The 16,324-nt window shown below is 41.1% G+C and overlaps 1 protein-coding gene across 1 annotated transcript in view; it reads right to left on the reverse strand.

Annotated features, from left to right (window-relative positions):
- Nucleotides 1-463: 463 nt before the first annotated feature.
- The window catches only part of plppr1 (phospholipid phosphatase related 1), a 65,197-nt gene continuing 49,336 nt past the window's right edge, over nt 464-16,324 (reverse strand). The window contains exons 5-8 of the mRNA XM_080509748.1: nt 11,622-11,872; nt 8,570-8,746; nt 3,006-3,137; nt 464-2,596 (exon numbers count right to left, since the gene is read on the reverse strand). Coding sequence (XP_080365874.1) covers nt 2,591-2,596; nt 3,006-3,137; nt 8,570-8,746; nt 11,622-11,872 — 566 coding nt within the window. The 3' untranslated portion in view covers nt 464-2,590. The remainder of the gene's footprint in view (nt 2,597-3,005; nt 3,138-8,569; nt 8,747-11,621; nt 11,873-16,324) is intronic.

Below are 16,324 nucleotides of genomic sequence, written 5' to 3' on the forward strand. Positions count from 1 at the left end.
ACCTCTTTAGCACATTATCTCATGTCGCAATGTCTGAGTAGACCATGTCCAATATCTAACAGTCCGTGATCCCTCCGATCGATACTTCTTTATTACTCCCATCAAAACCTTGACATCACATCTTCTTTGAGAGAGCGTTTGCAGGACTGAAGGATAATGTGACCATACCTTTAGGCTGTAGATGAGCCTGCCAAGATAGCAGGGTTTTGTATGCAGCAGAAGCGATACCACAAGGCACAGCTTGCGGGCAGAGAGAAATTTAAGCAACAAACCAAAAAAAACCTCGAGATATTCAAGCGTTCACAAGGACAAACACTTTACCGGCTTCTTCCATCAAGGTAACTTGCTCACGCCGACTCTCAAGATGGATCGTCCATCTCTTTCTTCGCTCGCACTGTCGCAAAATGTGGCAAAGCATTCAGGCAACAGATGAAAAACACGACACCAGATTGTTGCTACTGACTATTTAATTTGTGGACAAACCAAGAAAAAAAAAATATATGTAGCATTTCAAATGAAATGCTTTTTTTTTTTGTTCTCAAAAGTAAAAGACAATTATAATCACAATGATAATGAGTAATATCTATAAAACATTTTTGACTTCTCTCTTCATGCTGGGCATATCTTCCAATAGGAAATGGAGTCACAACATTGCATCACAATCCACTGGTGGGTCGGGGGGGAGGGAGATGGGAGGGGTGTGGAGGAGGAAACAGGCAAAGCAGGAGTCACTGGACTGATTCCCACCGAAAGGGCCAGACGAGCCTCCAAGATATCACTGGAGCATTTCTATCTCGTCACTAGTTACTTTCCATAGAGACGTCTTCCACTGGAGTTTCAGTTCATATTTAATTATGTAAACACACCGGTGAGATCTTCAGGTTTATCTGGCGCAGGCTGGACCTGCCAACATCACAACGAATCAGGAAATTGGGGTGAAACACACTCACACAGAACTGTTTCAGCCAATCACATTTTCATATATTGCGGCTGATAACGTGGCACTGCAGGCGCCAAACCCCAATTTCTGACTCAGAGGACGTCCCAGTGACTCTTCCTTTACCGTTTTTTTTCCTCCTGAAAAGAGAGGAGGGGGAGGAGTTGTTCCCCAGAACACCTAAACTGATACCAAAACATATCCAGGTTTACAGCAGGCAAACAGGTCCAAATGGATCATAATATTCATACAGATTAACAAAAATCCTTAAAAAATATGACCTGACAAGGTCCATTAATGTACAGAAAGGGATAATAAAAAGAAGGGTTCTGTCTTTTTTTTTTTCTGTACAAATGACAAACACCACAGAACAACAACAACATCGATCAATTTTTTTTTTTTTAAATCCATAGCTGATTTTTCTTTTCAGACTGGAGTGGGGTGGATGCGGTGGTTCGGACGAGGCGTCTCACCTGACGGGATGCGGTGACGTAAGACGTAAGAGTGAGTCGGCCAACAGGAAGTGTGCAGGCTTGAACATCGTCGGGATTGGCTACAGCACTCGCTCATACAAAATGTACAAAACACCATCCTCTAACTACAAACAGCACACCTCGGGAGGGGGAGAAAACTGTGCCATGTTCTGAATGATTTCAAAATGACCTGGAAGAATAAAAAAAAAAAAAAAAAAAATCTGTGCTTTGTGATTTGTGTTTTGACACTGGTGTGATCTGTGTACCTTTGCGGCGGGATTCTGAGCATAGCCCAACTAGAAGAAAAACCATTGCAAACATGGAGCATTTTGTCCCCCCAGGGGTGATTCAAACAAGATATATCAGGAGTGGGTTATTTTTGAAGTTTCGGCAAGCAATCGGCGCCACGTGGCATGCGTCCCTCGTCATTGTGTCTGGAAGTGCTGTGGAGACGCAAACGTGACCCGGTGCTGCCCCCTTAGTCATGTGACCTCCGTCATCGATGCCGAGTGGTTCTGAAAAGCGGGTGTCGGGGAGGGAGGAAGAACGGAGGAAGAGGAGATAGGGAGAGAAAAAAAAATGGAAGGAGAGGAGGTGTGGAAATGAAAGAGGTAGAGGAGAGTCATCGTCAAAGGGTGAAAGGGAGTGCTCTGTGGAGGAGTGTGCGTTACGGAGGAAGGACTTCGTGCAGGGGTGTCAAACATACGGAAATCTCGCCTGCAACATGAAGTTAGCCATCTGAGTGGAATAATGACATTACCTGCAATATATTTACTTAACCACCAAGGGCACACGGGGGTATAACATCTTCCTTCCACTTTGGTCTGTATTATGTGGTGAATCAGCTCAGATAATCAGGATTACCACACAGATGTAAAAATGTGTCGACTTTAAAGATAACTTCCAGAATTTGATAAAAAAATACTCTTTGTAAGATGTAAATAGTGAAAGAAAAAAAAAACAATGAGTTGTAAGTAGTAAAGCACATGGTGAACTGAGGAAGAATATTGTTGAAATTATATTCATCAAATATGAACTTCTTCATGATATATTGATCATTTGTTGCACTCAAAGAAAGACATTGCAAAAAGACAAGATTAATAGTTCTAGTTTTTTTTTTTATGTAGTAGAGTTTGACACCCCTGGTTTAGTGCAAAGGTCATGGCATGCTTGTTAGGTGTTATAGCTTTATGTGGAAAGAAAGAAAGAAAGAAAGAAAGAAAGAAAGAAAGAAAGAAAGAAAGAAAGAAAGAAAGAAAGAAAGAAAGAAAGAAAGAAAGAAAGAAAGAAAGAAAGAAATAGAAAAATAGAAAGAGACATTGTGACCTTGAAGCCTGTCTTTACAAGTTCATAGAAACAAAGCGTCACATAAAAAACCCCAATAAAAACTCCCAACACACAACTTACACTTACACAACTGAGAAGAAGTTACAGTACAAACCACATTCCAGCACATTAAACTTCAGCTGTCCAAAGGGGGACTTTAGTTTTAAGCTCGGCGCCCCGAGGGAGCTCTGCTAATTAATGGAGGAAGATAATGCGCATCATGGAAGATTAACGATTTGGGGGATTCCAGGTTAAGTGTTTTTAGCTACCTGTGCGCTGAGGGTCTCCAGCGGGCTCTCCACACGGGGAAAAGTCATAAGAGGCAGACCGCGGTAGTCCTCGGTCTTCTGTTTAGCTGCTGCACTGTGGACGCCTTTGAAGTTGTTCACAACACATATACCCTGCAAAGCATGACAACTATTCAGTATGAAGAGTGAGACCACACAGCAGGCTTTTTAGGGTTTTAGTGGATCCAAGCACCCCCCCCAACACACACACACACACAAGACACCTGTTAAACTGAAATATGGTTCTCTCTCCTGTTCTTAAATGGGAACATTTGAATGGTTTCAGGCCCCGTCTACACAAAAATGCTTAAAAAAAATGTGTGTTGCAATTTGGGGGACGACGCAACTTTAACAAAACGTTCTGATCCCGTCTTTGTGGACGCAGGTGAAAACGTGCAACTTTGATGCACTTTCACAAATGTTGTTGGGTAAACGGGGTCTAAAACCAGAAAAAACTTCACGGGGTACAAGAATGTGTCCCATATTTTAAAAGCTAATCCAAATGCAATCATGTACAGTGATGAAACACAAAGCTTGCAGTACACAAACACAACAAATAAGCACATTATCTTGCAGTCAACATAAAAACTTGCATAAGAGACATATTTGCAAAAAGTGTTATTTTAAGAAGATCCCCAAGACAGTTTTTAAAATGGATACTTTACCTATTCCACAATAAAACATGTTGAACGGGGGAATTTTACACACACACACACACACACACACACACACACACACACACACACACACACACACACACACACACACACACACACACACACACACACACACACACACACACACACACACACACACACACAATTCTTTCTAAAATCCCCTTCCTTGGACCTTCTCGGGGCCCTTAGTCGTTAAAGAAGAGGTGTCAAACATAAGGCCCGTGGACCAAAATCGGACCACAAGAGGCTCCAATCTGGCCAGCCAGAAGCACCAAGCAAATTGTAAAACAATTCAAGAAAACACAGATTTTATAACACTTTTCCTAAGAGTAGCAGAAACAACACAACACTGAGACCCGAGCTGAAGCATCAATGATGCTGCTATGAAAGATAACAAACTGGCATCAGCTTAAAGCCAGGCAGACAGGGTGAGTTTGTAAAAACATGAATAATGCAACAGCTTTTTTTGGACAGACTGTATTTCGCACCAGAAGGTTTCATTAAAATTGGCTCCATTTTCATATTGTAGTAATTTTCATTTGTAATTGTTTGGTTTTTATGAAAATATGGACACATATATTCTGTGCCACAATGACAAAAACAATTTTTTAAAAGGTTAATATGGCATCATTTTACCGACCCAGCCCACTCAAGATGCAACTAATCCCTTGATTTAAAACGTGTGTCACTCCATGGCTTTAACATCCTCACCATGCATATTTGAACAAACTCTCCCCTCACAGAATGGACTTGAAGCTCATGTAATTAATATAAAGAAAGTCAGCATTCACTGCAGCATTTTGCTGCTCAGTTCTTGGCCTCATTGTTGTATTATGTTCGTTATTGTTACTAAAACAGTGAAACCACCTCGGTCCAAAATACCGATATCTGCTTTTTCACAAACTGCAGATTTAATTATGGGTAAGTTTTGACCAAGAATCCTTATGTAATGTAGCCATTGGTTGTATCAGGGAAAACTTTAAAATAACATTAGTTTAAAATAATCGGAGGTGTATAAATAAAATGCTGAACCGAGATGAGATTGGGAGTATTTGCAATTCACCTTGTGGGGATATAGATAGATGATAAACAGTAACTGACTTTGGTTGGTAAAAGGCATTGCAAGCAGAGCATATATCATATTTCCTGCACTTTTTAGATTCAATGAAGAAGAAATAAAACTTGCTACAACAGTACTTATCTGATATATCGTTGAATAAAAAGCAACCAGCTGTACCTCAGAGGTTGTTTTTTTTTAACTAGACAAGGTTATATTTTCGTGATTGTAACAGTTATGGCAGTAATATAAAGTTTTTAAGTGTGTGTAAAAACTTAAAGGCAGTGCATAAAAGGTGGCCACAGGACCGATTTTTATGGAAGTGAAGGAGGATGAGGCCAACACGTAGAGACACATAGAAACTGAACCACTTCCCCCTGATCCAGTTTCTTGCATCTGGAATAATACTACTAACAATATTATTGTTAATAGCTGCTCGAATCTATAAAAAGAGTAACTCTTTGAAATATTAGACAGTTATTATATATCGTATGCCACTGTTGAAACTGTCGCGCTAATAGTTTGGAATTTAAGAGCATTTTATCAATTTGACATTTCCATGTAATAAAATTATTTCATAAAATGTGTGTTTTACATAAATAATTCATTGTTTTACCCTCGATTTATTCCATTTTATGATAATCTGTTTGCAAAATTCATAATGGGAAAAAAAATCAGATAAGGCATCCACTTAAGATATCTTTTTCTTCCTGCTTCTCCACCCTCACTCTTTTAATTAGAATTACTTGTGTCAGTCCAGCCCTCTCGTTCAGGTGACAGAAGACAACAAGCTTCCTGTGTCTCTGTACTTAAAGCTGGCAGCCCGGGGGAGATCTCCCCTGACCAGATGCCTCCCATGCCCTCGGGCGCAGGCAAAAAGAGAAAATGAAGTGGACCGATCCGCTGCTGGAGGACGCTAAGGGTTTCCTTGTTTGTGGTGAGCCCACGGAAAAATGAATCCCTCGCACTTTCAGGCCAGGTAAATGAGCAAATTACGCCCGCCGCGGCCGAATCTGCACACTTTGCAGCATCACAATGGATTGTTTGCATCAATATCTGTCCAAACTGTAAGCTGAAGTGGGTGGTTTAAATGCATCTCTGTATGACATTAGCATTCTTGTTTTCACTCGACTGAAGCACCTCTTTCCATTTTGTACCCTGTCATCCAGGCAAAGCCAACGCCAACCCAGCTGTCACCTATTATCTCAGTTAAGTGCAGAGAAAAATGTGTTTCTTTCCATTAAAATGCCGAGTAAAAATCCCTTTCTTTGGAAGTTATTTCAAGACATTTGATCAGCATAACTTCACATGAAGGCGAGAAATATACTTGGATGTTCTTGGGCTGAATTTAAGGTTTTTAAGATCGCAACTTATTTATGTTGATTGTATCAGGTCCTTTTTTGGATTCAGCGGACCCATTCGTCTCGGTACATCATCCTGGAAACCAAAGCGAACCAGACGCTTGCACACTGATCCCTCTCTCTGCTGGCAGAGGGCAAATCGCTAGAAGAACTAAAGCAGTCGCTTGTTTGACGAATCCGGTCAAATCCTCTCCGTGAACACCGACAGCATGAGGGTTTTAACTATGCTCGCTTTCTACTTTTCCTTTATCAATTAATTTCCCCCCTGATAACAGTCCATCACAATGCCTCAGTTCTCTCATGACAAGACCTGGATAAACTTCAACTCGATCATTTGGTCCTTTAGCGTGTCATACCGGGCGTCCCGCACTCGCTGGTGCGCTTGATAATCAGCTGGAAACGAGCCGTTTCAACATCGCTGAGCTAATGATGGACTTACGTGTGGTAATCTTTCCCTGGAGCTCAATGTTTCAGTGTCTGTCAGTTTTTATGGGGTCAATGGTGACAAGCTTATGTGCTTCATTAAAGAGTGGGATGCAGGGCTCCTCCCTCTTATCAGGCTCCAAGGTCAAACTGCTGCTCACTGGTGCCACAACGTGACGACAGAGATCATAGCAGGGATGACTGGAACTGACATGCTTAATTTTGACAAATCCAACAGTGCAGCGGGATCATTTATTATTTATATACTTGCTTTTGTGTTAGATTATCATCTTACAGCAAAGGGTGTCAAACGTAAGGCAGTGGGCCTTTCCTGGCCTCCCAACCACCAGACAAATAGTACAAATTTCAAAGACTTTTTTTTTTAAAGCTTACAACTGAGACCTGAGATACTGGTAATGCTGTCGTGAAAGATAGTTATCCCGCTGCTATTAGCATTAGCCTCAAAGCCATGCTGATATTTTATACATTTAACTGTATTTTGAAGCAGAAAGTAAAATAAAATTTGGCTTTTTGTTGAGATTGTAGACATTTTCTGTAGTAAATGTTGTTGTTGTTTTTTTTTTTTTTAAATGTGGCTATTTTCATCAGGTACACTCGGCACGACAACAAAAGAAGCTTTAAAGTTTAAATCTAAAGCTTATTATGGCACAAATTTACAGGTCCGGCCCACTTGAGATGAAATCAGGAAGTGTGTGGCCCCTGAACTCAAATTAGTTTGACACGCTTGTCCTACTCTAGCACCTGCGATGAACCAAACTTAATGGATTTTTGAATTTATATCACAGATCTGAATACCACATCATCATCTCTCAATTGTTCTCTTTGCAGTTTTCTCCAAAACGAGGACCATGCCAATGTTGATTCAGGTCCTAACGGGTTAAATCAAGCAGCAATCCAACCCGCATTTCCTCTTTCCCAAGTCCCTTCTACGTCGCACCCTTGTTTCTACGCTTATTCACACTCCTGCCTGCTTTGACGCTCATGGCCCAGCAGCAATTACAAGTAATGAAGCCTCTGAGGCTGTTAAATAAATCTTTTTGGATTTGTGATGGTGGGTGGGGATGGAGGGGATCCCTCCACCTTCCTTCCCTTCCTTCCTGCTCAGTGGGCTTTCCACTCCAATCCAAATATAACTTGAGGGTTTCGACTGTAATCACCACGCTGGCATTTAAATACTCGGCATCGAGAATCTGATGTTGACAAAGGCGTTTTAATTTTCGGTAGAAGCGAGGCTGTTTGAAAAAGCTTCACAGGAGAGTGGGCTTGATTTTTACAATCACGCGCTGCAGAACAGGAAAATTAGCGTCTTGCTTGGGAAGAAAAAGTCTGTAGCTTTATCCAACATTACGGCAATTGTTTTGATAAGGTACATAAAAATAACCCTTACCTCTGGAGTGCAGGATCTGAATTAATGAGCTCAGTGGTTCCTTTAACTGACAGTCATCATCCCTGCTTTAAACACAATAACTAAAATTAATGTTTACCTGCCTTCTACATCTTAATGCGCTCCTCAAATGAAAGACGAAACTCCAGATCTCAGTAGAAATCCTCTGTACATTCTGCTCTAATTCCTATTCCTTCAATCAACTGGTCCATCTTCAACTTCATCCTATAATCTTTAATTATATAAAGCCTCCTTGAAGCAATCCAAGGATTAACCACGTGTCGTCCTGTTTTACACCCGCTCCTCCAAATCACCTCTTCCTTAACTTTTTCTCCCCGTGTGGCCTCACCGACACTTCATTCTGCCACTAAGAAATGGGCTGCATTAAAGAAATTCAGGACATAAATTTGCATTGCGGCTGACGTTGAAATGGTACCGGACTCATGTTACAGGCTGCATTCTGAATTAATCATGCAATTACTGCTTGGGTCAGTGAAGTGAAGCTTAAAATTCTTATTATAATTTGAAAATAACTCATGACCAATATCCACCTCGGAATAATCACCCTCTCTTTTAATCTCTTTGGACACACATACACTTTCCAAACTTTTTTTTCCGCTCACCAGAAACAATGCAACGGCTGATCCGAGTATAAATCCAGCCACTACATCTGAACAGTGGTTTCGATACTCTGAGACTCGGTTGAGGCCGGTGAGGAAAGCCGTACAGAGCGTGCCCAGGCAGAGCACCGGCTTGGCCAGGCGGCTGGACTTCGTCTTGATGGTGCTGGTGATGTACATCTGAGAGGAAGAACAGCAGGGAGACTTGATCAGAACAATTGTGGAAGACGATGCAACAATTCCTCCTTACTCAACCAGATTGGCAGTTTATAATCACTTTATTTCAAAGTGTTATCAAGTCTATTTTTTTCTCCCAGTGGTCGTCAGTGGGGAGCAGGGTTTTGTCATCATCTTTTTTTTGGCTATTTTTTCCGGTTAATCAATATCCGACTGCTTTCAAGTGAAAACAGTCAACTCTCGTTCCGCTTTGGGTGTCTGTTTAAACGACAACGATGCTTTCCTTTTTGAAAATGTATCCCAAGTTGGAACTTTCTGAAAATGGTACCAACTACGTTTCCATGGTCCATGTACGCACCATCATTAATGTTTAGAGCAGATTGTTTTCTGTTTCGTTGGCCTAGCATTCGAACTACATAATTTTCAGCATTTCTTATATTTCTGTGTAAACCAACATCATTTTCAAAACGATGCCATGCGAAACTGAACCTTCCTTGAAATGAAAACACAAAAATGCCTTTGACAGTATTTCTTGATCTCATGACACATCTTTAATCCTTCCACGTTCATGATTATCAGGCCATGAAGTGAGAATTATGCAATAGAACTGCATGTTTCAACGGATTCTTTTTTGTCACGAAGACTTCAAACATTTTTTCACAGAATATTCTGGTCATCAGTTGACATCTGGATTATGTCCAAGTTTTTTTTAACTTCTGGTTGTGATTAAACTTCCAGAATATGCCAATCAATACACATTTTCTCGTGAAATTCCTTGGACATTTATTTCTGTACATCTTCTCACAAGTAATTCTAAAATTCTCAGCCGTCTATTGATTGTACGTCTCCTATGGATTCTGGTCATCAACAGATCAATTATGATTAAAGCAAGCATAATTTCTCCATTTGCATTGGTTCTTGGAGGATGTCGAAATCAATTCAAGCCGGTTATCTACTGACATGAGGATTATGGGATCATAATAAATCCAGATTCTGTCTCTTCTCAAGTAATTATGGTCAATTATGGACTAATTCTGGTTGTGTATTTGTTCACCTACGTGTCTATTTTCAACTGATGCTGATAGTGAGATGATGATCTGGCAGGACATTTCTTCTTATCTATTTCTGATAGTTGGTGGAAGGCCTATATAATCAGTGGTGTATTCCTGGGTATACAGAAGATACCCACTTCTTTTTCAGTCAGAATTACATACACCCTCTCCAAATCCCCCCCGATGCACCACTCTGAAGTATCTACAAACCAGATAACCTATTTTTACCCATGAGGATGATGAAGCCATGATCTGCCTGACACTGCCTGGAACTGGCTGGTATTCACTGTACTCACTGATCTGATTGGTTAATGTGTTTACTGTGCAGCATGAAGGCTGACGAGCCAATCAGAGGCAGAACAGGGCAGGTCATGACGGGGAAAATACTGCTAACAGATTAATTAAACAGATACTATGTGACAATGAGCAAATACGATGGACAGATTTTCACGAGCGTAGTCTTACATGTCACTGTTTCTTAAAAAGGGCGTTTCTGGACTGCTTTAAAAAAAAACCACCAACTGAACATTTAATTCTCCTTCTTGAGAACCTTGGGGTCTGGTGGACATCCAGTTTAAGGCCAGATCACAGTAGTTGTTTTCTCTGTGGCCTGGTCATTTAAGCCTGTTTCTCTTAGCTTGTACTCCATGTACATACATCCAGATGATGGCACAGTCGCACATCTTTTCATCAACCGTCACTGGTTAATTACCCGATTATGACAAAAAAACAACAGGTTTTTAGTTTTAATTATTGAAGAAATAAATCCAAATCAATAGCCATTAAAAGTCTGGCCTCATTTTCAATATTTTTTAACACAGCTTGGATCATCCCAAAGTATGTCAAATTGTTCCGAATATTTGGGGAAACTGCCTGCTGAGTGGGTTCGTTTGACAAGTGCAGAAATCAAGTCTTGTACAGAACAACTGGAGGGGTTTCTCCACATTATCGCAGTGAAATATTTTATCATTTCAAGACAGCACAAAGCCCCGACGGCACAGAAAAAATGGTTCAGGTTCAGGAAGATGTGAAAAAAATTACATCATCAGAGCCAAACAACTCTCCAAAAACAAAGAGGGGTTTATTTTTCACAGAGAATAAAAGATTACAAGATGAACCTAATAAGGGAATCTAATAGCGTGAGTGAAAGTTGTGAGAGGACTCTCAGCATTTAGAAACACACACTTTAAGGCTTCTTACGCACATCGTTGAACTTTTAACTTCTTCCCCATAACAACCGAGAAGCCGAAGATATCAAACCCCTTTTTTCATCAGCAGCCCGTCCTTGTACTCCTCTCTGCACTTCTGCTCTCTCTTTCACTTTCCAGGAGCTCGCTCCCCTTGCGCTGACATCTGTTGCCAAATAGCTGCTCTCTGAAAGACCCTTCAAAAAGTCTGTTTTAAGTGTTCGTAGAGAAATTTTTTGAACCCAAACCAGGCTTTCATACAAATATTTTCTCGCAAATTTTTGGTAAATACTGAATTCCTCCATCAAAAAAAAGTTAATGTATCATGATTTACCTCTTAAAAGCAAACATTACTGAAGTTAAAAGAAATCTTTTCATTGATATTCACTTAGGGGGCTTTTTTCTTGCTATTTTAAGGTGGCACAGTTTAAAATGTAACCTTTAACTCAATAAAACTGAGCGAACAAGTAATAATCAGAAGTTTCGAAGTGTTGAATTAGAATTTAGAAAATCAATTTGAAAATAAACTGCATGATTAACGTTTCATTCAATGGCTTCTATTCCGACAGATTAGGAGATGAGTGCCTGCTGGTAAAAGCGTGTGTCACTCAAAGTTCAATACTTGCACATTCCTCTCACCGTCAGATAAACAGCGGAGTAAACACTCAGCGAGGCGTCCTTGGACGGGAACGACCGCCGTGCGTTCTCCACCACCACGGGGTTCCCGGTGCAGATGTTGCCGTTGATGATGAACTGGTGGTTGAAACGACACTCTGTGCCGGTGTAGTTGGGCTTGCAGACGGACAGAAAGTAGGGCGAGAGACCCCCGGTCACCACCTGGCCCGCATTGACGAATATGTCTGTGGCAAACAGGCCGAAAGCAAACACACCTGGGACACACAGAGGGACAAAGAAGAAGAGTCAGAAGAGAGAAACAGAAAAAAGCCCGCAAATACACACAGACATGTTTCAACGTTGCATCACAATGTACTCGCACTGCGCTCCTTAATTATATACCTGCTTAATGTGTGCTATCCCACAGAAGGCAGCATGGAGCTGCAGCTTGCACAAAGATTACATGGACTCAGAAAAAACAAGTGCACAGGGCTCATTTCTGCTGAATTTATATGATTCAATGTCTGCTTAGCTGGGAGGTGATTAAGTGAAACTGTGTAGTGGCTGTCTCAGGGAGTAGAGTGTCGATGTATGAGATGGTTATTGGAGGAACAAACACAGGAGGGAAACCTTCAACCCACGAAAAGGCTCACGAGAACTGGCTCAGAATAGAAGAGCAAAACTTAGATGAGAGAATAAGAGAGGAGAAAGGATATGAAGAAAAAAAGAACGAAGAGATGAAGAGGGAATAGAAGAAAAGTGATTCGATGAGATGAAGCAAAAACATGAGAAGGGAATCGAAGAGAATGGATGTGAAAAGATGAGAAGACATGAGAAGAGATGAAAAAAGAGGGGATTGAGACTGAAGACGAAAGAAGATGAAAGGAAATTAGACAAAAGGTGACAAAAGAGAACAGATGGAATTATAAGGAAATAGAACAAATTAAATGAAAAAGATATGAAGACATGAGAAGAGATGAGATCAGGTAATAAGATAGAAGGAGATCAAAAAATGAATAGCACGGATACAAATGAGAAGAGATGTTCAAACATGAGCAAAGATAAATGATGAATAGAATATATTAGATGAAAAGAGATAAAAGATGAGATGTCTTCAACAAGAAAAGAGATGGAAACAATGTCTAATGGAAATGAGAAAGGAATAGATGAGTGTTTGATAGAAGAGATGAGATGATATAAAGCAGATGTGATGAGAGCAGACCACACTGGAAGAAAAAACAAGAGTGGAATAAAACTTTGTTGTGAGGTTATGTTTAGGTAAAGCGTTAAATTGTAAAGAAAGAAGAATGAACAACAAAAAATTAAATAAATAGATGGTGGGGGGGGGGCAGCAATTAATATGAATGATGGCACCGACACTTTCAGTCCACCAACCCTGGCCAGTGTCTGAGTCTGCATTCCTTTTACTGTGAAATATGACTGCTGATTATCTGGCCTGCTTAGCCATGAAATTACTGGGCTTTGCATTGTCATTCGGGCAGGGAGGGGAGCGGGGATTGCAGAGGTGGGGTGGGATAGGGTAGGAGTCAGGGGTGGTGGTGGTGGGTGTGAGTGTGTGTGTGTGTGTGTGTGTGTGTGTGGGGGGGGGGGGGGGGATGATTGTGTGAAGGGCACTGCTGGAAGCAGAGGGGGTGGACTGGGGTGAAAGGAAAGCAGATGGGAGGGTGCAGTGCGGAGAGCGAGGGAAACGACGAGCCTCGACAGCTCGGAGGTGAGAGATTGCTCGGGAACAGACAGAAATATAAATGAGGTGAATTGCATAATAAAGTTGGGATAAGTGTTTTATAAACTGGTTATAAATGGGGTTTTTTTCATTTAAATATATAATTTGGCATACGGTGGGAAAGATCTGCAGGATATGCCTCTTCCTTCAAAAAAAGTGCCTGTTAAACAACACGTGATGTTGCACTTAAATGTACTTGTTTAAATCAACCTTACTAATAACCTTGGGCACGCTGCACGCTAAAGATGTTTATATTCAGTCTGGCCGCTACAGGTTCAGAAAAAGCTGCAGTAAATGCATTAAATCTGGAATTCATCCCGAATGCCTCTCTCGCTTAAGAAGAACTAAAGCCGAGAGGTCGGTGCCACAGCAGCAAAAAGCTGCTATTTGAATCAAAATAGCGACTGTAATCAGCCCAATTATGAAGTCAGCTGGCTCCGAAAGAGAACAGAAGAGCCCACAGTTTGTTATTTCACATCAATGTGCTTATTCTCTATTAATGTCTGACCAACACGGATCCACAAAAAGATGAGAAACAAACTGAATATGTATACAGAATAACAGACATTTATATACATTGTACAATTTAATACCTGTACATTTTTGCATAATTAGGTTGGGATTATTTAGATGGTACATACTGCCATCTGTTTGTAGATGTGTGAGACTGGTCCTACATTTTGGTTAATAATTGATCACAACTGAGCTCAGCAGAAAACACCCGTCAATAAAAAAAATATCTAAATTGTGTCAAACAGATGACGAATACTTAGGACTCCTGCTGCACAGCCAGAAGGGCCCCAGTTCACCTTGTGTGAAGTTTGCATGTTCTTCCTGTGTCTCGGTTTTCTCTGTATGCTGAAGTTTAGTCCCACAGTCAAGGAAACACGCAGCTCAGGTTAATTTGTGATTCTGAATACCTGGTAAGTGTGGATGAGAGTGATAGTGTGTCTTTGTTATGGTGCAGTGTTCCAAAGGTTAGATTTTGGAAATACATAAAAAAAAAATTAAAAAAAAAGACAGCACATAAGATTTGGCCCCAGCATTATCTGGTCGGATTAAAAAATGACTCTGTTTATCTCATGACATGTGGACAGGGAGCGATGGGAATCGAACCGGCACCATTCCAATTGGGAGACGACCGCTCAACAAACCGAGCCACAGCCATCAAAAGTTCATTCACAACAATTCTAATTTATTACTTTTTTTTTTTTTAATCAAATCTTGACATCTGACACATTTGCTGTGACTTTCAAGACGTGACTGCTTTGTCGTGTCTTCATTATGTCTGTGATAAAGCCAAGCCAATCGGATCAGGTTATATCCAACTAACTTGTTGCGTTTTGCGACAATGTTGCTCGGAGCCACCGAAAGGCAACTTTTCAAAAATGCTCCAACACAGTGGAAATGGGAGAAAAAGGCTACATTTTTTGAAACGCTGCTATTGTGAATGTGGACCGCGGCTGCAGTGAACAACAATGGCGGCCTTCAGAGTGGCATGACATCCAGTTGACATTCTCCTGGGACGTGGATCGCTACAGAGGACTCGTCTGTCCATCCAAATGTCTGTGTACTCGCCATTGTTAATTTATAAACCACATTGTTCTCTCGGCAAACATGAAACTTTTCTGGAACGAAAACACAAAAACGAGGCGTTTTCACTTCAGACGTTGTGTGAACAGGGTCGAAATAATGAAGGTAAACAGATTTTCTCGGTGGAAGATGCGCGTCACCTTTTATCCGATGGGCTTCTTCAGTTCAGAGCCGATTGTTACTTGACAATTGAATAAACCCTGCAGATCATCAATACCATATCTTTCTTCTTCTTTTTTTCTGTCCATGTGTCACATCATTTGTTAAATATTGAGAGGCTGCCATGCCAAATGAACTCTATGCACACACGAATCGATTCGTGTGTGTGTGTGTTTCGACGGGACAGATTTGTCAAAAGCCACGATAAAGGTCACTGTTTGGTTTGAGTGAGAATCATCAGTTTATCTGAAATATCTAGTCACCCTGACTCACTCTGTGAACCTTGCCGCCCCCTCAATCCCTCTCATTTCATTCTTCACTGATCTGCATCGGCAGACCGATCCCGGTCATACATGGCCTCTTTCACAGATCAGGGGTGGAGGGGGGGGGGGGGGGGGGGGGGGGGGGGGGGGGGGGGCGGGGGTCTTGACGCCCTCGATCGCTTGGTGCTTCAAGCGAGTCTGTTCTTCATTCTGACTAAGTAGTTTAGAACATGAACAAACAAACCTTCAAGGTCTGAATCATCAGGATCAGTGTTTGAGATGCTGCTCTTTGCATTGGAGCTCCCCTCGCAGGTGACTGACAGCACACACATTCACAGTCAGCATGTTGCCTCCTGGTTTAAACAGAAAGCCTTTGATGGACGACTGTACGCTGACCTATTAAATCACACTGAGCTAATTAAGTTTTTGTGATGAATGAAGCAGCATGCCAACGTGAGGCGATCACTCTTATGTGCACATTTAGCCACAAACATACGCCGTCTGTGAGTATTTGTACTGAGCTGAAAGGATTCATTCAGATCAGTGATCCACAATGTTATGCTCTTTTGCTTCACCGTCACTGCGCTGAGGTGAAACGCCAGGCAAACTTCACAAAACCTCCCTGACTCTGGGGAAAAGACACACTACTGAACCCCTCTGTGATCAGTAAAGACTTACATTTTCTTTTTTTTATATGTATTTCCACTCCATTAAGGTTTGTAAGTTCACTCATTTAGAACTCACACAAATTATTTAAATGTTGCAACATCACTTTCACACTCATAAGCTGTGTGCATTATTAGGTCAATGCACCACAGGAGGTATAATATCTAAAAGGCAAAAAAAACCAAAAAAAAAAAAACATCAAAGTTCAATTAATATAATTAGAATTATGCCAGTCTATTTTTTCTAGAACTACACTAATGCCTATCCTACTACTTACAGTGGAAATTACTTCTTTGCTGCTT

This window comes from Blennius ocellaris, assembly GCF_963422515.1.
Source record: "Blennius ocellaris genome assembly, chromosome: 15".
Taxonomy (NCBI): domain Eukaryota; kingdom Metazoa; phylum Chordata; class Actinopteri; order Blenniiformes; family Blenniidae; genus Blennius; species Blennius ocellaris.